This window comes from Nycticebus coucang, chromosome 18 (genome assembly GCF_027406575.1).
Source record: "Nycticebus coucang isolate mNycCou1 chromosome 18, mNycCou1.pri, whole genome shotgun sequence".
In the NCBI taxonomy this organism is placed as follows: domain Eukaryota; kingdom Metazoa; phylum Chordata; class Mammalia; order Primates; family Lorisidae; genus Nycticebus; species Nycticebus coucang.
Genome location: NC_069797.1, coordinates 77,802,470 through 77,829,244, shown reverse-complemented (window position 1 = coordinate 77,829,244; position 26,775 = coordinate 77,802,470). Strand labels below are relative to the sequence as shown.

Here is a 26,775-nt window from a genome sequence, read left to right as displayed (position 1 = left end):
GGATGTGTGCACGTGCACAGGGACTCAGCGCAAATGTGAACACTTCCAGCGGTTCAGTGCACACATAAAAACGTGAAAATTGATAAAATCCCAGGTCTTTTTTTGTAGGGACTGTTTAAGGAAATGCATAGAGTGTGAAGCAGCCCTTGCAAAGCGACACAGCTGATCCTGATGCACCAAGGGGACAGAGGTCCTGGATGTGACCCAGCTATACCTCCGTGTTAGCAGTGGATCTGATTTTTCTTTCTTGTGTGTATGTGAGTGTGAACACACACGAGCACTCCTGGGGGGGCCACATACCCTACTGTTCCCTGGAGCTCCCCCAGAGGAGCAGGGTTGAGGCTGGTGAAAGGACAGGGTATGTTGCCCTCCACACACTTGGCAGGCTCCTGCTTTTGCGGCAACAATCACATTCCTTTTATGACAGAGGAGAGCCAGCAGAGACCTCCAAGTTAGCGTGTCCCCTGGCGTAAACCTCCCAGCTTTGGTTTCCACCCTGTAGAAAATGTTGTCAACGGGATAGGCTCCAAATCATGTCCGTTTGCATGTCTTTATAACTGACGGGATGGAGCAGGTTTCTCTGTTTGTTCACTGACATCTTCCTTTGTGACATGTGTCAAAGAAGAAAGGAGCTGAGCCCCACTGGGGACTCGTAAGGTCTCCTGTGCTCCCCCCCCCACACACCTGTTAACCAGGATGTCCTGGCACCTCCCTTCTGCAGAAGTGCAGTTGCTGGCAGTTGAGGCCCAGCGTGGAGCTTAGATCAGAGGCCTCTCCCACCAGGGCCTGGTGGGCCGAGGGTGGCTGCACCACCCAGGAAATGGCGGTTCCAACACTGTCTCCCCTTAACCACTGGCTGGAAATTGGCCATTTTATTGTGAGAATCTTATCAGCCAGGGTCCCAATCCTGGTTTGCATTAAATGCTCTGAGCCGAGCCGGCAGTGCCAAGGGATGCTGTTGGTGCACCTGTCACCAAGCCCAGGGGGTGGAGAAATGAAGAGGCCATGAAGGGACATTCAGTTGTTTTATGTCAAGTGTGCAGATGAAGTTTCAGTGGAGGTAAGGGTGTCATCAAGGCCTGCCAAAGGAGTCCCGTGGTCGCCATGGCTGTTATTTGCCACTTGGGGTTGGGACAGATAGAGCAGCCTCAGTTCCCTGGGGGACCCCAGGTTCAGGTTGCAGTCACCAACCCCAGCCTTGGTCCCAGCAGCCCATGGTCAGCTCATGGTCAGCTCCAGCCCCCGTCATAGCCTGCAGGGATGACGGCTGGTGATGGGGATGGGGCACAGATTCCGGCAGGCCCAGGGTGCCCTCTGAGGGACCTAGAAGATGTGTCTGGAGGAGCTGGTCAGGTCCAGCCATTTCTGCTGTTAGAGCACCCAGAGATGGTTCAGGCAAACCCCAACTGGCTGAGAAGAGGGGCAGAGCTTCTAGGGTGTCACAAAGCCCAGCGGCTCCCAATCCAGGAGGCTCTGGCTTCCCCCGTCCCCCCAGCTGTGTCTCTTAGCTGATGCCTTCACGCCCCTGTGCCATAGTGCCCTCATTAGGGAAGTGAATGGACCAGGCCTGGTGATTTTCAGGGTCCTTTAAGGGACTTGGGGGTTCTATGACCACAGGCTCTTTTTCTGGACAAACCCCGGCTACCCTGACCCATGGCCACGCACCCCAAACTCCCACTGCCTATTCCCCTAGGAACCTCTTCCTGTTGCCCTGTCACCCCAGGAAGGTTAGTGCCAGCATATTAGCTGGAATTCGCTGACCCCGTATGATGGTCAAGAAGTCTTCCCGGGAAGCCAGCAGAGAGGGTGAATTCGGGCTGAAAGCCTGAGAAGACATCATGAAATTTAATCAGGTGCCTAAGGGGAACACCTAAATTTAGTCAAATCATTATTAGTATTCATTCCATTTTTAAATTGCCTAGGGGAACGTCATGGAGAAGCTGGGAAGCCACCAGCCTAGATGGTGATTATTCGGTTGCTACAGAGCAGAGGGATACACTGGGAGAGGCAGAGGGCCGGAGAGTCCTCGCGGCGGCCATACCAGGGGCACAGGGAGCTGCTTCCCTGGGACAAGGACAAACTCTGGTTACCCTGAGCCATTACATGGCACCCCAAGGGGCTGGGAAGGGGCAGGTGCCCAGGGTAGCATCCACAAGCCTGAGTCCCCACCTAGATCCAGACAGCGCCTCCAAGGGCCACCAAGGGCCACCACCTGGCTTCCAAGTTATTCTGTGGCTCTGCAGCAGGGCGAGTGTTTGAAGCCAGGATCCCTTCCTGCTCCAGGTGCGAACCATGTGGTTTGGAGCCCAGAAGATCAGGGCTGACGGCAGGTTCCGGAGCATTTCTTCTGAAAACTGGACAGGGTGCATGCACACCTTTTTATGGCACTAATTAACCTGGGCCTGTGAGCGGAGCAGAGAGCTTCTTTCTGTCCCCAAGGAGTGTTTAGATATTAGTTGAAGGCTTGATGCCCCTGAGACGATTTGGGAATGTTCTCACTCCCAGGAGCATTTGCAAGGTCTCTGGCCTTCTGGCCCACTCTGTATTCCCCCAACATAGTGTGGCCTTTGGGCACCAGGTCACAGGTTCATTTATAAAGAGCCACATAGATGGTGACACTAGGGACATCCAAGTTCCTGATGCCTCTGCCGGGCGCCTGGAGTGAGTGTGTGCCCCCCAGGAGGCAAGTTCTCTGCCCAGCTCTGGGTTGTTACGGATCTGTCTCGGGCCGAGCAGCGCCTGTCGGAAGCTGTGGGGCCCCTCATTTTTTCTAGAAATGTCTCGGGTGTGCCTGTGAATAGCTGAGCAGCGGAAGCTGATAAGAATTACCTCTTTTGCTTACCCGCATTAAGTCCCCGTAAAATCTGTGTTTAGCTCCACCTCCCACTCTCTCCCGTTTCTGAGGGTTCTCCCTGCTGGTGTCTTCTGGGCGGCATAGATTTCAAGGAGGAATCGGGAGGAAATGGAGACAGAACAGTTGGTCCTCAGAAGCCTGGTTCAGGAGAGGCTAGGAGTGGTCTCCAGGCTGCTCGAGCTATTAATTATTTTGCTTTATTTATTAGATGTACCCAGCGTCCCTTTGCCTCCAAGCATATTTGCAAATGCCTTAAGGGAAAAAGAAAAACAAATGGCTCCTGCCATCGGAGTCTCCAGCCTGTAATGAGTAACGTGGGTAATGACGTTAAGTGGAAAAGCCCCACACAGACAGCGTCGCACAGCTTCACGGGCACACCCCGTCTTCCTCGGAACAATTACAAATGCAAACCCCACAGGGAAACTCAGAAACTCATGATATCGGTTGGATTTGTTGAGCAAAATTTTTTTTAATTTTCCTAGGAAATCTAGACGAGATCCATCCATTTGACTAAGAAAAAATGAAAATAAAAATAGTACCCAAAAGACAGCACAGCCTCTCCACACCCCTGCCAGGAACTCCCTGAGGCCGGCTCCACCCTCCCCAGCCCCACAGCCTGTCTGTCTCTTACTGAACTGCTGGTAATAAACCTCAGTGCCCCCCCCACTCCCAGATTTACACCTTCCCTAATGATCTGAGATCTTGAGGTGTCCCGGGTCTGCAGCTCCCGGGTCACCTGAGCTCGGCCCTGCCCTCCCGGCTCCTCCAGCAGCTCTGGCCTCCAGGAGCAGGAGCTTGATGCCCTTGTGAGGAGCTCGGGTTTGTCCCTGCTCTGCCTGTCTCTTTCCAGCCTGGTGGCTCCTGATTCCTCTGCCTGGGAAGCCAGGCTGCGTAGGGTGCTGCTGCATGACACTCCCACGCTCAACGTTGCGTGTGGCCGGGTGTGGCTGAGGCTCAGAAGAGAGATTGGTGGCCAGGTGTGGCTGAGGCTCGGAAGAGAGATTGGTGGCCTCTGCTGCCGCTGATTTACGTTTCCACTCACATCAGAAGGGACGTCTTGAGCCTAGTTGAACCAGGTTCCCGAGGGACTCCCCAGCACCAGGGTCCTGGAGAGCATGGAGTCCCAGCCTAGCTTCGGAAGTTGCCGCAGAGGCCAAGGCTTGTTGCTGTGGCCACTGCCCTGGAAGCAACGTCGATGGTCGCCCCGTGCATAGCTGGCTGGGCATACCCCAGAGTGAGGGCCTGCAGGCCTCCTTGGGCAGCCGGAGCTGGCACAGTCCCACCTGAGGGTGGAAGGACCCAGCCCCATGCCTGTGACGCTAATTACACCAGACATGCTTCCGTGCTATGGGGAATGAGTAGCTCGGTGCCTTTCAGACACTGCCAGGGTTTTCAAGCCTGATGGGGTCTTAAGACATCTCGGCATCCAGCCACCTCATCAGCGTTTCACAGATGGGGAAATGAAAGTGCAGAGAGCGGAACTCCTTTGCCACCCCATCCTCCTCCGTGGCAGGAGAGCTGGGGATAGCTAAGATACCACACTTGCCTGGGGGAGGGCAGGATGCCCCAGGGGTCTCAGAGATCCTGGAAAAGGGCTCAGAACCAGTGTCAGGGAAGGTGGTCACCAGGGGCCACTGCTCCCCACAGAGCCCTTCTGGTGCCATCCTGTCCTCAGTGTTGTGACTTGTGTGACTGACATGTCCATCTGTGTGCACTGAGGACTGTCCCCCATGCCAAGGGTGGGGGGACTCCATGTGTCTTCCCGTCTCTTCCCTCAGGAGGAGATGAGACTGCCGGAGGGCTGCGGGTCGTACCTGGGGGAGGGCTGTGGGTGGAACCTGGGCTCTCCTCCTTGAAGAAGGTGTGAGATGCCCCAGGGCAGGGAGGATATTCTCACGATTGGGACATCCAGTGAATTCCTGAGCTGCAAAAATGCTTGGGTTGGACACTGGGTTTTATTCCCAACACAGGGTCCCCGGGCTTTTGTTCCTTGTCACCAGAGCAGCTCCCTGGGCAGGTGGACAGAATCCCAACCCATGTTCCCTGCAGCCTTCCTTGGGGGGCCCTCACTTGGGCTGTGTGAAGCAGGAGAGGTGGGGGTGCACTGGAATGGAGCTCGGCCTCCACCTCCAAGTGTCTCACCCTGCTGAGAAGAGTCTCTCCCAGTTTGTTAAAATCTCGGATCTGTGTGCTTCATGGGGCTCCTGCCTCGGCGACTTAACACCAGGGAGCACAGCCCAGAGAAGACCCCAGGGCCCAGTTTATCACGGCCCCATTGAGTCAGGGCTAGGAGGGGGGTACTGTGCGGGAATGGGTAGCTGGGTTCAGCAGCTGGTCTTCCCACAGAATGTTTCCTTGACCCTTGGGGGACCGTCTCTGTCAGGAAGAACATGAGTGCACCACAGATGTGCCCAGTGTCGTCTTCCCGTTTCAGGCATTTAAACATGCGTGTGCACACCCCGCCAAGAGCCTGCCTCCCCCGGCAGCTTTTCTCTCTAGCTGTCTTCTTCCGGGACTTGCAGCTGGCTCCTCTGTCAGCCAGCGTTCAAAAGCGCTGTGAATATAATGGGATAAAGAGATGCCTTCCCTTGGTTAGTGCAGGGGTCAGGGCACTGTGTGGCCTTGAGCAATGACCAGGCCTGTCTGGAAAGTGGGTGCTGACAGAGCTGCAGGGGGATCTCCCATAAACCTTTAAACCGGAACTGCTCAGGAATAGGGGGTTCTGCTTTCAGTCCATCCTTGCTCTTGGCTTTGCCTGGATAAGGTGTGGTTAGCATGGCCAAGATCACAAGGTAACCTGGTGTGGAGCAGCTGGCCTCCCAGGATGAAGCAGAATTTGGAGACGCCCAGCACCGTCCCACTGCCTAGTGCCCCCACACCCACGCTGGCTCCCTGGGCTGTGAGGGTTAGGGTTATCTGTGCACGTGGCCTAGAGCCACGTGCTGAGGCTGCTGCCATCCCAAACCCGGAGGCTCTGCCAGGCCTTGGCACAGACCCTGTCTACAGCAAAGGGGCCTCAAAACGGGCCCTGGGGTCCATTCCAACGTGGGACTCGTTGGCAGATGCAGGCACTGCCCGGAACTGCATCCTGCTCAGTGCTCCAGAAACAGGGTTGATGGGCTGTCTCGGGGGCGCGAAGCTGTGAGTGGTTGGTGGCAGGCTGGGGCAGAAAGTGGCTCCAGGGAGCACCTATTGTGGCGCTGTGTCTCCCAGTGCCCGACACCTGCCCTTTCCTTCAACCTTTTGTCATTTATTGATCTTGTAAAATCAGGAGCTGGGGCTTCAGAGAACATTCCAGTGGTTCCAGGTCTCATTCTTTTGAGCGAGCTTTTTGTCTAACTGATCAAGGAATCTTTATAAGGGCTTAAAGAACACCTGGCTGGCTGGAGCAACCACACAGGAGGCACAGGGTCCAAGAAAACCTTGTACACGGCCAGCCAGGGCTGTGTGCACGTAGCACCTGGCCTGAGGCAGAAACCCGTTGGTCAGAGCTCAGCTGCACAAACCCAGACCCTTCGTCCAGGTAGGTTAGGGGGGAGCAGGTGTGTCTTCTTCTTCCTTGAATCCTGAAGACTGGCTTTCTTGACATCGAGTTGACCAAATTTGAAGGAAAACAAAACAAAACAGAACTTTGCTGTCCCAAAGCCCTGCCTGAGGGACACAGAATGCTGCTCAGACTGGCCAGACTTTGTGGCCTTGTGAATAGACACCATTGCTGATTTGTCTCAGTGCCCCTCACAGCTGTGATGAAGTGATGGGCTGACGGCTTCTTCCTCGGCCTGCCTTCAATGGAGAGGGCGCATGGGCACAGGGGTGGTACCCTGGGCCTGGTGCCCAAGTCCCTACCCTGGGTCAGAGATGGTAAACCGGACACATTCTCTTTCAACATTTCTGAACTTCATCCACAGACACTTTGTCATCCTCAGAATAAACCAGAGTGGTCTGTGGGGATGACAAGTGTGGACAGAGCTTCCCACCAGCCCCAGGTGTCTATCAGAGAAGTCTTGGGAGCTCCGGGTGCCCCAGGGAGTGTGGAAACATGTAAAACAGGTTTGGAGGAAGAGTCACCAAACTCCTGACGAGAATGACTTTGGGGTGGGGGGCGGACAGGCTGATTCTGCACACTTCAGGGTGTTTTGGTTTTTTAACCACAAAATGAAAGTAATTATTATTTGCAAATGTTAAGCAACCTAAAAGTACTGGGAGTGAATATTAATGTAAAATTATTTACAATATGAGATCACTTCCATCCCTCACCAGGAGGAAAGTTAAATTCAACAATGTTCAGAGCAGACCGGGTTTCTGTTTCCAGAGTAAACATGAGGATCGGTGCTTTTTCTTACGTGCCAGCTCATTTGGTGTCTTCTTCCCCCGGGCTCTTTGCTGGCCCCACTGAGCGCCTGGACCCACCTCTCCAGAGTGGCCACACCCACCCTGTGCTCAGGCCCCTGGAAGACCCCATGACACATTCGCTCGTTTATTTGTGTTTATGCCGCCAGAACAAAGCCCCGTACAGTTGTGTGCAGGTCAGGGGGCACTTGGAACGTTTTGTTGAATGAACAAATATTTTCTGGGGTCCTGCTTTGTGCAAGATGCAAGGCAGGAGAGAATGGGTGCACAACGCCTTCTTTTTATTGAGATAATTCACCTGGCATGAAAGTCCCCTTTTAAAGCATATGATGAAGCAGCATTTAGTACGTTCATGAAATTGTATAACCATCATCACTGTCTAATTCTAGAGCAGCGGTTCTCCACCTGTGGGTCGCGACCCCTTTGGGAGTCCAACGACCCTTTCACAGGGGTCACCTAAATACATCCTGCATATCAGACATTTACATTACCATTCATAACAGTAGCAAAATTACAGTTATGAAGTAGCAACGAAAATAATTTTATGGTTGGGGGTCTGCGGTATTAGGAAGGTTGAGAACCACGTTCTAGAACATTGTCATCACTCCAAAAAGAAACACCAGGCTCGGTGCCTGTAGCTCAGCTGCATATACGGGGGCCGGGCAGGTTTGAACCGGCTCGGGCCTGCTAAACAACAATGACAACTACAACAAAAAAAGTAGCCAGGCGTTATGTTTGTGGTGGGTGCCTGTAGTCCCAGCTACTTGGAGGCTGAGGCAAGAGAATCACTTAAGCCCAAGAGTCTTAGGTTGCTGTGATCTGTGACACCATGGCACTCTACCCAGGGTGACATAGTGAGACTCTGTCTCAAAAAAAAAAAAAAAAAAAAAAGAAACACTGTCCTCACTAGGTCTCACAGCCTCATTCATCCCCCCCTTCCCTGCCCCATCCCTGCTGTTTGTGTGGACCCACCTCTCCCGGGTATTTCCTATAATGGAATCATGCAGTGTGTGGCCTTTTGTGACTGGCTTCTTTCTAACATAAGGTTTTCAGGATTCACCTGTGTTGTAATTTGTTACTTTTCATAGCTGAACAGTGTTCCACTGTAAAGAGATGACCATATTTTGTTTATTCAATTGTCAGTTGATGGAGCATTTGTATTCATTTCCCCTTTTTGGATATTATGAATAACACCCCTGTGAACGTGTGTGTACAAGTTTTTACGTGGATATATTTGTTCTGTTTCCCCGGATATGTATCTAGGCGTGGAGTTGTCTGGTCACGTGTCAACACGATGTTTAATTTTCGAGGAGCTACCAGACTGTTCCCATAGCTGGCTGCTCCTCCTTGTCATATTCCCATCATCAGAGTGTGAGGGTTCCAGTCTCTCTGCACCCTCCCAACGCTCACCACGTTCTGTCTTTTCTCTCCAGCCACCCTCCTGGGCATGGAGTAGTAGCTCTGGTTTTGATTAGCATTTCCCGGATAGCTCCTTTTCACTCATTCATTGCTATTTATTTATCTTTACTGGAGAAATATCTATTTGAATCATTTGCCCATTTTTTAACTGGGTCACTGGCTTTTTATTTTTTCATTTTAAAGGTGTTTAAATATGTGTGTATGTGTATATAGATATATATGTATCTATGTGTGCATAGGGGTATATATATGTGTGTGTGTGTGTGTACAATACACACACACACTCCTAGGGACTAGGCTCTTGTCAGGTACGGGACTTGCAGATATTTTTTCCCGTTCTGCAGGCTATCTTTTCACTTTCTTGATTATGTTTTTTGAAGCACAAGAGTTTTTTTCACTTTTCTGAAGTCAGATTTAACTTATTTTTTCCTTGGTCACTTGTGCTTTTGATGTTGTATCAAAGAAAACGTAGTTGAATTCAAGGTTATAAAGATTAATGCCTGTGTTTTCTTCTGAGAGTTGTATATAATAGTGATAGGCCTTACACTTACGTTGTTGATCGACTCTGAGTTAAATTTTGCAGATGGTGTGAGGTCAAGGTCTCACTTTGATCTTTTGCACCTGGGTGTTTAGTTGTCCCAATACCACTTATTGAAAAGATCATTCTATTCTCTACTTAATTGTGTTGACAGTCTTGTTGGAAACAATTAACCATAAATTGTGAGGGTTTATTTCTGGACTCTTGATTCTATTCCATTGATCAATATATTTATTCTTATGTCAGTAACTCATTATCTTGATTATATTATAGCTTTTCAATAAGTTCTAAAATTAGGAAGTGCGAACCCTCCAACTTTGTTCTTATTTTTTTCTTTTTTTTTGGTTTTTGGCCGGGGCTGGGTTTGAACCCGCCACCTCTGGCATATGGGACCGGCGCCCTACTCCTTGAGCCACAGGCGCCACCCTTGTTCTTATTTTTTTTTTCCAATTATTGTTTTGGCTATTCTGGGTCCCTTGCATTTCCATATGAATTTTAGGATCAATTTGTCTATATATGCAAAAAAGGCAGCTGGGGTTTTGATAGAGATTATGTTGAATCCATGTATAATATTGATTTGAAGAATACTGCTATCTTAACGGTAAGTCCTCCAATCCATGAACATGGGCTATCTTTCCATTTATTTGGGTGTTCAATGTGTTTCAATGTTTGTAAGACTACAAAACATTGTGCATGTGTGGGTATTATAAATGGCATTGTATTTTAAGTTTCATTTTAGATTGTTCGTTGCTATTGTATAAAAATACACTTAATTTTTTTGCATTGCTCATACATCCTGCACCCCTGATGAATTCATTTATTAGTTTCAGTAGGTATTTTGTGCATGGGTGTGGATTCCTAAGGTTATTCTATATGCTAGATCATGTCATCTGCTAACAGAGAGGGTTTCTTCTTTCTTTCCTGTCTAGATGCCTTTTTATTTCTTTATCTTGCCTAACTGCCCTGGGTAGAGCCTCCTGTATGGTGTTGGATAGAAGTGGTAAGAGTAGCTGACCCTGTCTTGTTCCCATGGGGAGGGAAACCTTCCAGTCTTTCACCACTAAATCTGTGAATTGTTCATCCACTATTGGTTTTTCATAGATGACCTTTGTCAAGCCAAGGAAGTTTCTTTCTGTTTTTAGTTTGGTGTTTGTTCCATCATGAAATGATATCAGATCTGTCAGATGTTTCTCTGCATCTGTTGAAATGATTAGTTGTTTTTGTCCTTTATTTGACTTATCTAGTGTGTGACGTTGATCAGTCTTCATATGTTGAGCAATCTTGCATTCCTGGGATAGATCCTACTTGGTTATGGTGTATAATTCTTTCTACATGTTGTTGAATTCAATTTGCTGGTATTTTGTTGAGGATTTTTGTATCTATTTTAAAGGGATTTCGTAAGGGTCTAAAGTTTTATTTTCTTGTGCTGTCTTTGTCTGGTTTTGGCATCAAGTGACTTTTATACAAAGTCAAAAGTGAAACACAAAAAATGAGTCATGAAATTCTAAAGATTTGCCAAGAGATAAAGGAAAGTCAGCATGTTCTGGAGCTGCTGTGTGTCTCAGACACTCTGCTCGCTGTCTTCCCGAGGATTAAAGGCAGCAGCAGCGTGAAGGGTGGTGTGTAAGCAGGGCCTGGGAGAGTGAAAGTGCGACCCAGGGAGCCAATCCTGGAGAGAGGCGGAAGTGAGCTGTCAGGGTTGCCTGTGGTTAGTGGGGCATGCTAGGGGTATGCTGGCTGCTTCAGACAGTGTTCCCCTAAGTCCATGTCCATGTGGAACCTCCAAATTCAACTTATTTGGAAATAAGGTCTTTGCAGATGTAACTAGTGGAGATGAGGTCCTTCTGGATTAGGGTGGGCCCTAACCCAATGATGGTGCTGACCTTGTAAGAAAGCTGAGACGTGGAGGTCCCCAGACAGACGAAGAGGCCACGTGGTAATGGAGGCAGAGACTGGAGGGAGGGGGTTGCAAGTCAAGGCAGGCCACAGATTGCCATAGAAAGGCGTCTCCCCTAGACGTTCAGAGCGAGTGTGGCCCTGCTGACACCTCCATTTGAGATTTCTGGCTCCAGAGCTGAGAAAGAGCAACCCCTTTGTTGGAAGCCCTAGAGCTGTGGTGGTGTCTTCAGGGCCCTGGAACTCATCCGAGTGAAGGCCAGCTGGGGGTACGGTCAGTGCTCGGCTGAGGTAGGAGCTTGACCAGTAGACAAGACCTGACCACGGGAGTTCTGGGGGGTAAAGGGGAGAAGCTGACGTGTCTTCAGGGGTGTGCTTCAAGAGACGTTGTTTTTTTTCTTTTTTTTGGCCGGGGCTGGGTTTGAACCTGCCACCTCTGGCATATGGGGCCGGCGCCCTACTCCGATGAGCAACAGGTGCCGCCCCAAGAGACGTTGTTTTTTAAAGTAGAGTGTTTCCTTTTTTAGTTTCCATTGTCCAGAAAGGAGCCAGGAGTTGGAGGGTTTGATCAGCCACACCGGCTGTCCATCCCGTCCCCATCACTGGCCATTTGTGAAATCTGAGACGTTATTCCTGGCCGCAGTCTCCTCAGCTATAAGACGGGGTTAATATTATCTCACTCACAGGACTGATACTAGACAGTATTAAGGTAATTAGCCGATCTCCTGGCCCACAGGAAGGGACAATGAATGGAAACCACGATGATGAGTATTTATGCCTCGTTTTTCCTTTTCTTTTCTAAATTATTCTTACTGGTTTTATAAGATAAAAAATGAGCAAAGAAGATTAGCTTATTATTTCTGATTATCAAAATGATACATTATTCCTTGTAGAAAATTTGAGAAAATAGAGAACAAGATGAAAATAAACTGCAGTAAACCCTCGCTACACTGACCACCTCCTTTTAAGTTGACCTAATTTTTATAGATCAGACATGCACCCCATGTACGAATAAGTACAGCAACCTTGTTCCTTATGTTCACCCGCTCTGTGTGTTGACCACTGTGTCACCGTCCCTTGGGGGGTCACCTTACAGAGGTTCTGCTATATAATTATGCCATCTAGATAATTATGCCATCTGGAGAAGATCATTATTATAATGTTAATGTCATTTTCTACTTCTGTAATACATTTATGTAACATAAAATACCTATAAATGTATATAATATATATAAAACTATATCCGTGTCATATTTAATATACATTTGTATCTTACTTTCTTATTTAGCATAATGGTGTGAGCATTTTCTTTGGTCATTAAATACTTTGATAAAACATCTTATAATCACTTAGTATTGTATCGTGAATGTGCCACAATATATTGAAATACTCCCCTATGGTTAGACATTTATCCGTAACACTGAGTTGAATATTGCTGAGTTTTGTGTTTTACAACTTTACGGGGTATAATTATTGCACAGTAAACTTCACATGTTTAAAGGATAAAGTTTGATCCGTTCTGACATGTATAAGATTCACCCGTGAAACCATCACCACAATCAAAATAATGGACACAGACGTCACCCCCACATATGTCCCTTTGTGCCCCCCAAATGACTGATGTGTCATTTGGCAGTGATTCTCGGGTATAACACCAATAGCACAGACAGTAAAAGAAAAAAATAAACAGACTGGACCTAATAAAATTTTTAAAAAATGTCGTACATCGGAATACACCATCAACAGAGTATAAACAAAACCCACAAGTGGTGAGAAAATATTTGCAAATCAAATAGCTATTGAAGGCTTGATATTCAGAGGCTGTGAAGAACTCCTAAAACTCGGCAACAAAAGAAAAGCAAATATTCCAAGTCAAAAATGATCAAAGACTTTGAAAAGACCTTTCTCCAAAGAAGATACACAAATGGCAGTAAGCACCTGGAAAGCACTCGCTGTCACCAACGGTGAGGCCGGTGCCACTCAGCTCTGTGACGAGACGCCACCCTCAGGATGGCTGCTAGCCAAACACGGAGAATACGTCTGCGAGGACGTGGTAAAATTGGAGCCCTTGTGCACTGTTGGTGCAAATGTAAAAACAGTATAGCAGTTGCTCAAAAAATTAAAAATAGCATTACCGTAGGGTCCAGCAACCCTACCTCTGGGTGTATACTCAAAAAAACTGCAAGCAGGGTCAGGAACCCACAGCAGCGTGATCTACATCCCGAGCGTCCCTCGACAGATGAATAAACAAAATGTGCTCCGTCCGCACAGTGGAACACTACCCAGCCCTAGAAAGGAAGGGCACTTTGCTGAGGAAATTAGTCGGTCACAAAAAGACACTGTCATGAATCCACGTATATGAGGTACTCAGAGCAGTCAGATTCCTATCAGCAGAAACGAGGTGGGTGGTTGCCTGGGGCTGGAGGGTGGGAGGGGGAATGGGAAGTTGGCGTTGAGTACTATAGAGTCTTAGTTTTTCAGGATGAAAAGTTCTGGAGCTAGAAGGTGATGATAGCTGCACAGTATTCTGAGTGCATTTAATACCACTGAACTGGACACTTAAACACGATCAAGATGGTAAATTTGACATTAGGTATATTTTAACAAAGGAAGAAAATGACTAATCTGCTCTGTCCCTGAACTGTGCCTTTTCCAGAATTTTATATTAATGGAATCACACAGTATGTGCTCATGTTTCCTGCTTCCTTCACACAATGTAGTTTGGTAATAGAGCCACACCGTCATGTGTGTTTAGAGCTCACTGTGTGTGCAGAGCACAGTTTGTTTCTACTCTTAGCTGTTTTCAGGTCTCAGCTAGTCCACATGAAGCTCCCATCAACTTTTGTGTCCACGTCTTTACATGTAGACAGGTGTTTTCATTTCTCTTGGTAAATACCTGGGAGTGGAATAACTGGTGGTATATGTTTGTTTGTTTATTTAGAGACAGAGTCTCACCGTGTCGCCCTTGGTAGAGTGCTGTGGCATCACAGCTCACAGCAACCTCAAACTCTTGGGCATAAGTGATTCTCTTGCTTCAACCTCCCGAGTAGCTGGGACTACAGGCGCCCGCCACAGTGCCCAGCTATTTTTCTTTCTTTCTTTTTTTTTTTTTTTTGGTTGCAATTGTCACTGTTGTTTAACAGGCTCTGGCCAGGCTTGAACCCGCCAGCCTCGGTGTATGTGGCCGATGCCCTAGTCACTGAGCTATGGGCACTGAGCCAGTTACATGTTTATTTTTTTAAGAAATTGCCAAACTATTTTCCAAAGTGATCATACCATATTGCATTCCCAATAGCAGGGTATGAGAGTTCCAGTTCCTCCGTGTCCTCACCAACACCTGGTATGATCAGTCTCTTCAAAGTTGGCCTTTCTTACAGGTGTGTAGGAGCATCTCGTGATTTAATTTGCATATCCTCGATTACTAACGACCTCTCTTCGTGGAGCCTTTGTGTCTGGATTCTTTCGCTTCACATCATACATTCGAGCTTCATCCCCACTATCTGTGTGTCTGCAGTTTCTCCCTTCCGATTGCTGAGCGGTGCGTATTCCGCTGGGCATATGCACCACTGTTGTTTATCTATTCACTGGCTCGAAGGCATTTGTGTTGTTTCTTGTTTTGCTACTGTGAATAAAACTGCCATGAGCATTCACATACAGATTCTTGTGTAGACGTTTTTGATGAATCCTGTGTAAATGCGTAGGAGGGGATTGCTGAGTCACAGGGCAGGACCCTGGGAGACTGTCTTCCCAAGTGGCCCTTTCCTGTGGCACCCCACCAGCAAGGGGTAGCAGTCCGCACTGCTCTGCTCCCTGGCCAGCGCTTGCAGGGCTGGTTTCTTCCCTCTGTTTTCCAGTCATTCTAACATGTGCGTGGTGTGTCACACTGTGTTTCTTGATAGCACATGGTGGTTTCAATTTGCATTTCTCCAACGATGAGTCATGAAGCTTATTTGCCACCCCAATATCTTCCTTGGCAAAGTGTCTTCAGCCTCTTTTTTAATTGTGTTGTATTCTTATCACTGAGTTCTGTGGATACTTTATACAGTCTGTGTATAAATCCTTTACCCAGATACCTGTTTTGCAAATAATCTTTTCCCAGCCTGGCTCTCCAAGAGCAAGCATTTTTCATTTTAATGAAGCCTATTTTATCTTTTGTTTTTCTTTTATGGTCATGACTTGATTTTGTATTGAAGAAAAACTTCATCTGACACTTGCCGATTTTTTTTTTTTTTTTAGAAACAGGGTCTTATGTTGCTCGGGCTGTTTTCACACTCCCGGGCTCAAGCGATCCTCCCACAAACCTGGGATTACAGGTGTGCACCACCTTGCCATGCTAATACTATTGCATTTTAAGAGTTCCTTACATGTGCTCTGGTTACAAGTTCTTTATTAAATGTATGTTTTGTGAATATTTCTCCCAGGCTGAGAATTGCATTTGTTTACTTTAGGATTTGAAGAAAAAAAAGTCTTCAATTTTCCTATTTCTTTTACAGTTTGTGGCTTTTATGTTCTACCTAGAAAATCCGGGCCTATTACAAGGTCACAAAGGTTTCCATTAAGGATTCTTCTAGAAGTTTTATAGCTTTAGGTTTTGTATCTGTTTTAATATACAACTCAAAATTAATCCATTTTGAGTTAATTTTGGGTACAACAAGAAAAAGGCTAATATTAATTTTTGCATGCAGGAACTCAGTTGATCCAGCATGGCTGTGGAAGAGTTGTTCTTTTCTCATTGATGTCCCTTTGCACTTTACTCAGTAATCAGTCAATCATATTTGTCTATTTCTGGACTTTCTATCATGTTCTATAGATTACTTGTCATAATTATTTTTTTACCAGTCAGTACCAAGCGAACTTTGTAAGTCTCAACATCAGCTGAGTCCTCCAGCTTTGCTCCTATCTGGGACTGCTGTGGTTACGCTTGCTGGAAAGTTTAGCATCAACTTGTCCATTTCTAACAACAATGCCTGCTGGAATTTTGGTTGGGATTGTGTTGAATTTACACATCCGTTCGGCAAGGCTGCCGTCTCCGCAGAGCCGACTGTGTGTATCTCTCTGTTCAGGTTGTCCGTGATTTCCTCTCAGCAATCTTTTGTGGTTTTCAGTGTAGAGGCCCTAAATGTCTTTTGTTAGACTTATCCCTAAGTAGTTTTCTTTTTTGCTACTATAAATCAAGTATTGTATCTCATTTTCCAATTACACATTGCTAGTATTTAAGAAGATAATTTTTCTGTATTAATCTTTTATTCTACAATTTTGCTAAATTCATTTATTAGTTCTAAGAGTTGTTTTATAAATTCCATGAGATTTTTGATGGAAACAATTGTATCACTTGCAAATAGGGACAGTTTTATTTCTTCTTTACCTGTCTTGTGGGGTAGCAGAGGATAGTGCTCCAGCACAGTACTGATAAGCAGTGGTGAAAGCAGACATCCTTACCTCATTCCTGATCTGGGGGGAAAAACTGGGCCTCGTACCCTGAAGTATGATGCCCACCATTGGGTATTTGTAGGTATTCGTTTGAGGGGGGTCCTTTCTATTCCTAGTTTGCAGTTTTTATCATAAATGAGAACTGGATTTTTGTCAAATGCGTTTTCTATATATTTATTCATGCATGCATTTTTTGTGGGCACCTCTGGCTGTTTCCTTAGGATTAATTCCTAGAAATGAAAGTAAGGAGTGAAAGTGTAGAAACATCTGTAAACCTATTTCCAAACCGCCAACCAGAGAAATGTGGTCATTTTATATCCTTCTCTGCACCAAGCTGTGCAAGAGTGAGTGTCTGTTTCCTTAAATCCTGGCCTGCATTCGATTTTATAATCTTTTAATTGCTGCCAATTTCATCAATCTCCCCCCCCAGAGGTTACCTTACTTCCATTGGCATTTCTCTTGTCACTCGGGACATGAACATGTTATTGGTTATTTGTATTTATTCCTAATAAATTGTTTTCCTTTCCCTTTTGCCAGTTTTCTGTTGGGTTTTTGCTTTTTTTCTCCATTAATTAATTAATTTTATTTTTAATTAATTAATTAATTTATTGTTTGAGACAGAATCTAACTCTGTTGCCCTGCGTTGAGTGCTGTAGCGTCACAGCAACCTTAAACTCATGGGCTCAAGTGATCCTCGTGCCTCAGTTTTTTGTTTTTTGTTTTTAGTAGAGACGGGGTCTCACGTTTGCTCAGGCTGGGCTCAAGCGATCCACCCACTTCGGCCTCCTGGAAGGAGCCACCAAGCCCAGCCAGGGATGTTTGCTTTTTTTCTTTTAGATTTACATGCTTTTTTGACACATGAAAAATATCGATTTTTGTCATATATGTGTCCTGGTTTGTTCCTTGGCTTTTCGTTTTTTTTTCTTTTTTTAAAAACAGATTTTATTATTTGGAGCAGTTTTAGGTTTGATGCAAATTTAAGTGGAAGATATAGCGTTCCCATGTGCCCCCCCACCCCCCACTCCCACGCATGCATGGCCTCCCCCATCATCAACGTGTCCCCTCCAGGGAGGTGCATTTGGAACCATCTGTGAACCCACAGTGTCACATTGTTGTCACTGGGACTGTAGTTTACATTAGGGCTCCCCCTTGGCTCTGAGCATTCTGTGGGTTTGGTGTAGCGTATAATGACAAGTGCCGACACCGTGGTGTCACACTGGGTAGTGTCACTGTGCTCCACCTGTTCACTCCGCCCTCCCCGACCTCTGCCTCTTCCAGAGTCACAGCTGGAGTCACACAGTGTGTGGCCTGTCAGACTGGCTCCTTTCACTTGGTCAGACACATTTACCTTCCCTCAGTGTCCTTTCGTAGCTAGACAGCTTGCATTTTTTTTTTTTTGTAGAGACAGAGTCTCACTGTACCGCCCTCGGGTAGAGTGCCGTGGCGTCACACAGCTCACAGCAACCTCCAACTCTTGGGCTTACACGATTCTCTTGCCTTAGCCTCCCAAGTAGCTGGGACTACAGGCGCCCGCCACAACACCCGGCTATTTTCCTGTTGCAGTTTGGCCGGGGCTGGGTTTGAACCCGCTACCCTCGGCATATGGGGCCGGCGCCCTGCTCACTGAGCCACAGGCGCCGCCCAGCTTGCTTTTTTTTAACGATGAATAATATTCCATTGTTTGGATATACCACAGTTTATGACAATTTCCTTATCCATTTATTACCAAAGGACGTCTTAACAGCTTCTAAGTTTTGACAATTATGAGGGACACTTAGAGGTGCACTATGTCCAGGCTCCTCCCCATCCTTCTCACCATCACGCCACACACACCCAGCAACACCCCCAACACCTCCCAGCACACCCTGTCCAGTTCACCCTGTGGGGCAAGCTAAGGTTTCCAGGAGCCAGACAGCAGGCAGAGACTCGCTCGGGACAGTCGTAGACAGAAGGGCCCTGCCCGCTGCTGTGACCAGACAAGTCTGGTCCCTGGAGGGGAAAGTCTTTGAAATTTCAAACCAGGAGAGTCTTGGAGAGAGAGCCCAGCACACAGCCTCCCCTAGGCCCTGGCCTCCAGGCAAGAGTCTACTTAAACCCTCTCACAACTCCTGAGGGGCATATTATTTGCATTAATTAATTGATTGATTCATTAATTCAAGACACTGTGCTTGGGACCTACAGCTGGGTTTCCATCTACTTTTTGTTCAGCTGACCCACAAGGCTTGGAGTAGAGAAAAGCAAGAGCAAATTTAGGGGTTTGTAAGGATCTGGCCCCAGTGTCCCTTAGACTTGAGAATCACAACTCAGTATGTCCGATGGGTTCTTCCTCCCTTCTCAAGCCTTTCTGAAAACAGATACTTCCTGCATGTATCAGTTATCTATGGCGTGTAACAAATATCCCCCAGACTTAGCAGCTTAAAACAACCTTTTGTTTGCTCTCAGTTCTTCCTTCAGTTTGGACGAGGCTGGGACAGGCTGTTCTGCTGGGCTCTCTGGGGCTGACTCAGGTGGCCCCACTGGGGTGGAGGGTCTGCCATGGCCCCTTGTCATAGGTGCAGGGGCCTCTGGTGCTGTCACATGCCTCTCTCATGAGCATGTCTCTCTTACCTGCTCTGTTCCAGAGTGCAGAGGCTGCTGCGCAGCTTGAGGCCCAGGCTCCAGACCTCACTTCACACCACTGAGCACATCCTATTGGTCAAAGTGAGCACCACCCAGATTTGGGGTGGGGAGACAGATGCCACTCTTGATCAGACAAGCTGCAAAGAATCTGAGGCCATTTTCAACCTCCAGCTCTGTTTCTGACGCTGCCTGGTTTACTGTGGCATAGAAAGAAGTTAATTTTGTTTTGCTATAATATCACTGACTTTTCTTTTTCATTTCTACTTTTGCATGTTGGTGACCCTCAGAAAATAACAACTGAGGAATGCTACATTTCTTAAAGCCAAACATCTCCTACTTCTATCTATAAGACATTTTTAACTGAATAGCATCTTGGGAGTTACTGCTTGAATAACCCATCCTTTTAATTTTAATGCACCACACACAATAATTTTATGAATAAGTCAAATTATTTGTAGCATATATGACTATTCTTAAAATCAACTTGCTTTATACTTATAGAGAGAGAATGAAAAATTTTAAACTGTATATATTTCCATTTTCCTCAGACTTTGTTTCCTTTAGAATTTTTTTCTATGACTTTAAAATACGGAGACATTTCATATTGTCATTAATGACTGTGCCACACCGGTGCTAGGGCTGGGGATGAAGAATGCACAACCCACATCAGTCAGTCTGGGGGAAACAGACCCACAGACCTGCTGGGCCACATTGGAGGGGGCTGCAAGACGGACTCCAGAGACCCAGAGAGCACCGAGGCCTCCATTGGCCTAGCTCCACCTTGAACCAGTGCAAAGAAACCCAGCTGTACGTCCCAAGCACAGTGTCTTGAATTAATGAATCAATCAATTAATTAATACAAATAATTTTCCCCTCAGGAGTTGTGAGAGGGTTTAAGTAGACTTTTGCCTGGAGGCCAGGGCCTAGGGGAGGCTGTGTGCTGGGCTTTCTCTCCAGGACTCTCCTGGTTTGAAATTTCAAAGACTTTCCCCTCCAGGAGACCAGTCTTGTCTGGCTGCAGCAGTGGGCAGGGCCCTTCTGTCTGTGACTGTCCCAAGTGAGTCTCTGCCTGCTGTCTGGCTCCTGGAAACCTTGGCTTGCCCCACAGGTTGAACTGGACAGGGTGTGCTGGGAGGTATTGGGGGTGTTGCTGGGGGTGTGTGGTGTGATGGTGAGAAGGATGGGGAGGAGCCTGGACATAGTGCCACCCTTTGGTGGGGCTGGCCTGGCAGGAAGGGGGCTGAGTTCAGGTTCTCTTGGGAGTTGTCTCTCTCTCTGAAGGCCCCGTCATGCATGAGCATCTTGTGAAAGGGGCACAGAGTGGTGTGGAAAGGGCCATCCTCTGTCAGGGCCCACTTGGGCAGATGTTGGCCGGAGGCAGCTGTTGGGAGGCCTCACCCTATGATGTGTCTGCCTACCTGCCCGGCCCGCTATTGGCTTTTAGGCCCTGCTTCCTCCGAGAGCCCAGACCCGGCTTGGTGGAATCCTCAGGCCCAGTGTGGTTCCAGAAGCAGCAAAGTGTGCTCAAATGCCAGACTTACCCTTTGAGGTGGTTCCAGGTTGGGGGGTGGTTCTCTGCCACCCAAGTGAGCTTCATTTAGAGACCTGGTGCCCATCTAAGGAAGAGGAGGCTCTGGATTGCTGGCACCTGACTTTTAGGTTCTCAGAGCAAACCTGAAGGCGGGGTAAGGCGCAGCTGTGTCTCTGTAGGGTGCTTGAGTTGGGTCCAGCACTGAGTCTCACTGTTACTCTGATTTTGTTTGCGCAGATGTTGCTAATTGTCTTGATCTCAAGACAGGTATAACCTGTGGTGTGGCTAAATCAATGTCATATAATATTTTGCAATGGAAAATATAACAAATTTATGATTTTTTAAAAAGGCAGAGTAAGTAGGGTTTTGTTGCCGAACTTTAGACTTTGAGGCTTTAAAATTCGCTGGTGAGAATATGGCTTCTATTCTGAGCTCTGCCACCTGCTGGCTGTGTGACCTTGAGCAAGTTGCTTAACCTCTCTGGGCCTCAGCATTTTCTTCAGTACAAAGGAGGTAATACCACTACTCATTTCATAGGATTTTTATGAGGATTATATGCAATAAAACATGTGAGAAGGCCTTAACCTAGGGCCAGGCCCATAGTGTTTTAATAAATATAAATATATATCATTATTAATAATACTAATACTATCCAGATATTTCCTTACTGAACCATAAAATGAGCCAGTATTTTTTCAGGGGCATAATACACCAGTTTAAACCAAAGCAGAAGTCATATGCTATCTAAAATTGTCACAAAACAGCTACCTTAGTGGGCGGCTCCTGTGGCTTAGTGAGTATGGCGCCAGACCCATATACCGAGGGTGGCGGGTTCAAACTCGGCCCCGGCCAAATTGCAACAAAAAAATAGCTGGGCATTGTGGTGAGAACCTGTTGTCCCAGCTACTTGGAAGGCTGAGGCAAGAGAATCGTCTAAGCCCAAGAGCTGGAGATTGCTGTGAGCTGCGACACTACAGCACTCTACTGAGGGTGACAAGGTGAAACTCTGTCTCTAAAAAAATAAAAAACAACTACCTTAGTAAACCCGGAGGACCAACCCTGTGCTGAGCATGGCCTATTAGTCCTTCTACACAAAGCCTTTTCTTGTCCTCAGTTTATTAATGAGGAAACAAAGGCTCAGGGAGGCTTGGTCACTTGCCTGAGGTTCCACAGCAAGGCCCTGCAGCTGGTGCAACCTCTTCTGTCATTATAAGGACCTGCTATTTCTATTGAAGCAGAGTGGAATCTGATAATGACAGGGCTTCCCCATCCAAACTGAAATACATCTGTGCACAGCTAATAGTGGGGTGTGCACACTCCGGCACCCACAGGTAGTCATGGGGAGCCTGCCACAGGAAGGCCTGGTCAGTGTATGTACGTGTCCCTGGCTCCCCCATGCCCCTGTCCTGCCCAGGCCAGAACAGGCCGGGAGGCATGTGGCCCTCACACGACCTGCTCCCCCAGCCCCCCACCCAGCTCGGACGCTGGCCTGCAGCTCCCAGACAGCAACAGCCTCCTGCAGACTCCGCGCTGGGATGAGCCACAGCGGGTGTGCGCCCTGGAGCAGATCTGTGGCGTGTTCCGGGTAGACCTGGGCCACATGCGGTCCCTGCGTCTTTTCTTCAGGTAAGAAGCGTCTCTTGGCGTGGCCTGGAAGCCGGCCTGTGCGCCGAGGCAGGGTCCTGGCTGCTTTGGCCAGTGCCAGCCTTTCTGACGTCCACATCCTGCCATCACTGACTCAGCAGGGTTCTTGCAGTGGCAACCCCACTGAGGGTCAGGGTGAGCTAACTTCAGGAGGACAGTAGCCAGCCCTTGCTGGGACCCCAGAAGGGCGCTCGCTACTCAGCCTCACATGCTCAGGACCGGCCAGGGCTTTCTGGATGGAGGTGCCTTTCACAATGGGTGGCCAGTCCTAGAGTCCTGCCATCAGGGTGGCCCAGCCACAGATCACACCAGCAAGAAGACTGTGGGGGAACACCCAGACCTAGAGCCAGTCCCAGCCTCTCACCTGAGGGTGGTCACGGCCCGGCTGGCAGCACTGACGACAGTCAGTGATTTTCTGGCGGTCCCCCCCTCCCCCACGAAGGCCCAGGGAGCCACCCACTGTGATGGACACACCTGCTCCCAGGAGGTTCTCTGAGCCCCCACCCACGGCGCTCACATTGCTTCTGGACAGGGGGGTGATGTGGCAGGCAGGCAGTGGTGAGGAGAAAGGGGCTCAGGCAGGTCTGTAGAGAGGGACTCCAGGACTTCCCAGCCCCCCAGGAGGGAGCTGTTCTACCTTTCTTCAGGAAAGGGGGTGATGGTTTTTGCTTGGCTGTAATAATTCTGTCCCCTTCACTGGGACTTACTGTGGCCTGCCTCTGGAGGCAGTGGCCTCTGATTATCACTGGAAATAAAAACCCATATTTATATACTCCTCTGGCTTTCCTCTCCCCTCCCACGGCCCCTCAGCGACGAGGCGTGCACCAGTGGGCAGCTGGTGGTCGCCAGCCGGGAGAGCCAGTACAAGGTTCTGTACTTCCACCACGGGGGCCTGGACAAGCTGGCGGACGTGTTTCAGCAGTGGAAGTGCTGTGCAGAGACCCACCTCGGGGACCAGGTAGCCCGATGCCCACCCGCCACACTACACGGGAGCTCAGCACCTCCCAGCTGTCTCCTCCTGGGTCCTGTGGCTCCCAGGGTGTGGCCGGCGACAGCTTTCAGTTGTCTGTGGTCACTGGGGGGCTGCAGAACAGCAACTCTGGGCTCGAAGCAAGTACCCAGGGCTTCCCATGTAGTCAGTGCCCCGTGCTTGAAAAATCCTGTTTTGACAAGACTTCCTGCCATATTTTGCTCAATCTACATACAAATGTAATAAGAGCTCTTTAATTATCTGTTTAAGATACTGTATGTGCTTATTAGAAACGAGCTGACTTTAAAATTCCTTCCTTCCCACAGAGCCTCCTGCCGGCTCCCCTTATTACGGTAGCATGGCTTTTTTTCCCCCTACATTGCACAACCTTTGATTTTTGAATTAAATGTCAGCTGCAGTTTCGCCCTGGATTCGTGACTGCTCGTGGAGACAATCTGACAGGCCGGCTCCCTGCCCGCAGAACAGCGATGCCTTTGTATGTGGCCAATCACATGTAATTTATTGCAGGCTCTCCCGGCAGAGGGAAGTTAGGGCCGTAAGAGGCATTAATTCCGTTTTTTTTTTTTTTTGTGGCCAGGATGGGGCGAGAGTGGGGGTGGCTGTCGCAGTGGGCTGGGGAGAAGGGAGCACCAAAGGGAATCGGATTTTAAGATGAAGGTATTTTCATTTTAATTGCGCCTAATTACGCTTGCCATTTAGGGGTTTTCGTGCCCCCCTCCCCTTCTTTCAGAAGAGAGAGAGGCTTTTAAATCCTGGGAAAGGCACTGCTGGCTCCCAGAGCCGAGAGTGTGAGATACTTACCTCTGCCCAGTTTCCCTCCTGTCCAGCAGGTCGCCCCTGAAAAGACATGCATGCATTTCTCCATCCGGCGCCCCAAACTGCCATCCTCTGAGACACACCCTGAGGAGAGTATGTACAGGAGGCTGGACGTGTCCACTTGGCTTGGCCACCTGAATGAGCTGGGCCAGGTGGAGGAGGAGTACAAGCTTCGTAAGGTGAGGCTCGGCCTTCCAGCTGCCTCTCCGGAGGGTCCCATCCCCTGTGTGCAGCTAACACATCGATAGAGCAATCAAAGCTGCTGCGTTGAAAAAAAACCCTCCCAACCAGGGTCAGGGATCCCGTGTCAGCCTGCATAGAAGGGGCTGCAGCATTTCCAAACCAGGGATTAGCCCACGACGTGAGAACTACACGTTAATCGGAGTGCCACCCCAGGGGGGGCATTGACATTGAAATGAGCCGGGTTTGTGTCCTGTATGGGAATTGAGGGCCGGTGCTTTCCCCTTGTAAACATGTGCAAATTGCAGAGGTTTGAATCCAGGCAGCACCAAAGCCACCAAAACACACATCTTGTGGGGATTTGGGGGTTCTTTGAGCTGCCCCGTTTTATCCCCTCCCCAACTTTTGCCGCTTCCTCCAGGCCATTTTCTTTGGCGGCATTGATGTGTCAATCCGGGGGGAGGTCTGGCCCTTCCTGCTGCGCTATTACAGCCACGAGTCCACCTCGGAGGAGCGGGAGGCACTGCGTGTGCAGAAGCGAAGGGAATATTCTGAGATTCAGCGGAAAAGGTAACGGCCGCCATGGCAGGGCCCAGCGAGCTACAGGGGGAAATGTCATTTGAAAAGGCAATTTGAGGTGCGATTCAGCGCTGATAATACGTTTCGTGACCCATCGTTTCTTTCAAAAATGGGTCTTCCAGGAACGTGAGTGATAGGGTGGGTAAGTGCAATCATTATGCCAAGCACTTGGGTTCACAACTGCTGGGCTCGTTAGCTCACATGCCAAGGTTTGTGAATTCTTATTCAAAAGACTTAACTAGGCACTGACATCCCCCGGCTGAAGGCTGGGCTGGGAGCAGGGCCTCAGAGGAATCAGAGTCGGGATGGCCCGTCCCACTTGGACTTCACAAACCTGGGCTGCCGGCAGCTCTTCTCTCTGGGAGGCCGGGTTGGGTCAAGCCCCCATTACCCACTGGCTGTGCCCACCCCACTCTGGGACCCTGGTATGGGGCCCAGGCTTCATTACCCATGGGTTGCCGCGATTACCTCTCCTCTTTGGGCTGCTGGGGCCTGTGAGGCAGGGTTAATTTGGGGGAAGCCTTGGATAAATACCACCCACCCGCATCAGTGGGGGTCTGCCAGCTGCAGCAGGGCCCAGGGGCTGGGAGGGAAGGCCCCTTCCTGGAGTGGATGACTCACCGCCTCCATGTGCTGCTGGCGGCCCGGGCCGTCGCTGTGCCCTGCAGGCTGTCCATGACTCCCGAGGAGCACAGGGCATTTTGGCGCACCGTGCAGTTCACCGTGGACAAGGACGTGGTCCGGACAGATCGGAGCAACCAGTTCTTCCGAGGGGAAGGCAACCCAAACGTGGAAAGCATGAGGTACTTGGCTCCCAGGGCTGGGCCAGCAGCCCACCCTCCCATTTCTCCCCCTCCTGCAAGTCCACCAGCCTGGCCTGACCCCTCTGGGAAGTGGACTGGCCCTGAGGCAGCTTTCCATGGGGGCTTCCTTCCAGGGCCCTTGAGGCAGCAGCAGGGGAGGAGGATAACCCAGTTACAACTCATGGCTATGGCAACCCAGGGACCAGGCCCCCAGGGTCACCCCCTCCCCAGGGTACCAGCAAAGACCCTCTATCCCCAGGCACCTGCCAAGCCCATCCTTGGCTAGCTCACACCAACTGTGGACGAGCCTCCCTATGGGTGGTCTTCCAGTGATCTAGCCACTCAGAGCCGGAGGCTGGCATCTTTGACATTCTGCTGCAGCCTGGCACATAATTGCCCAAAATTAGCAGCTCGTAAAAAACGTCCCTGCCAGTCCATCTCTTGTCACCGGCAGTTGACCCTTAAGAAAATCAGACTGACATTCTTCCTTACCCCCTGCTCTGGAGGCTCTGGGCCTAGAGAGCCGCTAATTGCAGGCCATTACCTTTGCAAAGCAGGGTCTGTGCTTCTGGATCACAGGGCCTCCAGAAACCTGCTGGCCAATGCTGCCTCTCCACCCCCAGCCCTACCCCCAAGATGTGTGGACCTGAGCAGCACACCGGGTGAGGCCAGCAAGGGCAGGGGGTCATCACCACCCTCTGCTGTCTCCACTGGTCCCCAGGAGGATCCTGCTCAACTATGCTGTGTACAACCCAGCTGTCGGCTACTCCCAGGGGATGTCAGACCTGGTGGCACCCATCCTGGCCGAGGTCCTGGATGAATCGGACACCTTTTGGTGCTTTGTCGGTTTGATGCAGAACACGATCTTTGTTAGCTCTCCCCGGGACGAGGACATGGAGAAACAGCTGGTGAGGCTGGGGGTCAGTGGCGTGTGTCCAAGGGTGCCTTGAGAGCGCACGCTGCCCCTCCTCTTGCTGATGGGGTCTCCCTGGTGATGTGTGGCTTGACTGCCAAGGGTCAGTGGGCAGGGCTGCTAAGGGTGGCTGGCACGGATGACCAGCCCAGGCTCCCTGGCAGGGCAAGGAAGGGAATACTCTAGCACCCTTGGACTGAGTCCTCAGATGG

The 26,775-nt window shown here is 49.2% G+C and overlaps 1 protein-coding gene across 12 annotated transcripts in view; it reads left to right on the top strand.

The window, feature by feature from the left end:
• Window positions 1-26,775, top strand: part of TBC1D16 (TBC1 domain family member 16) — a 79,819-nt gene that overhangs the window by 42,700 nt on the left and 10,344 nt on the right. For 10 of the 12 annotated variants that reach the window (XM_053568338.1, XM_053568340.1, XM_053568337.1 and 7 more), the window contains 6 exons: window positions 22,102-22,263; window positions 23,092-23,239; window positions 24,100-24,267; window positions 24,690-24,838; window positions 25,516-25,650; window positions 26,372-26,558. In XM_053568338.1, coding sequence (XP_053424313.1) covers window positions 22,102-22,263; window positions 23,092-23,239; window positions 24,100-24,267; window positions 24,690-24,838; window positions 25,516-25,650; window positions 26,372-26,558 — 949 coding nt within the window. Of the gene's footprint in view, window positions 1-22,101; window positions 22,264-23,091; window positions 23,240-23,859; window positions 23,930-24,099; window positions 24,268-24,689; window positions 24,839-25,515; window positions 25,651-26,371; window positions 26,559-26,775 lie in introns of those variants that run through there. The other 2 variants (XM_053568339.1, XM_053568344.1) reach the window with 2 other exon arrangements.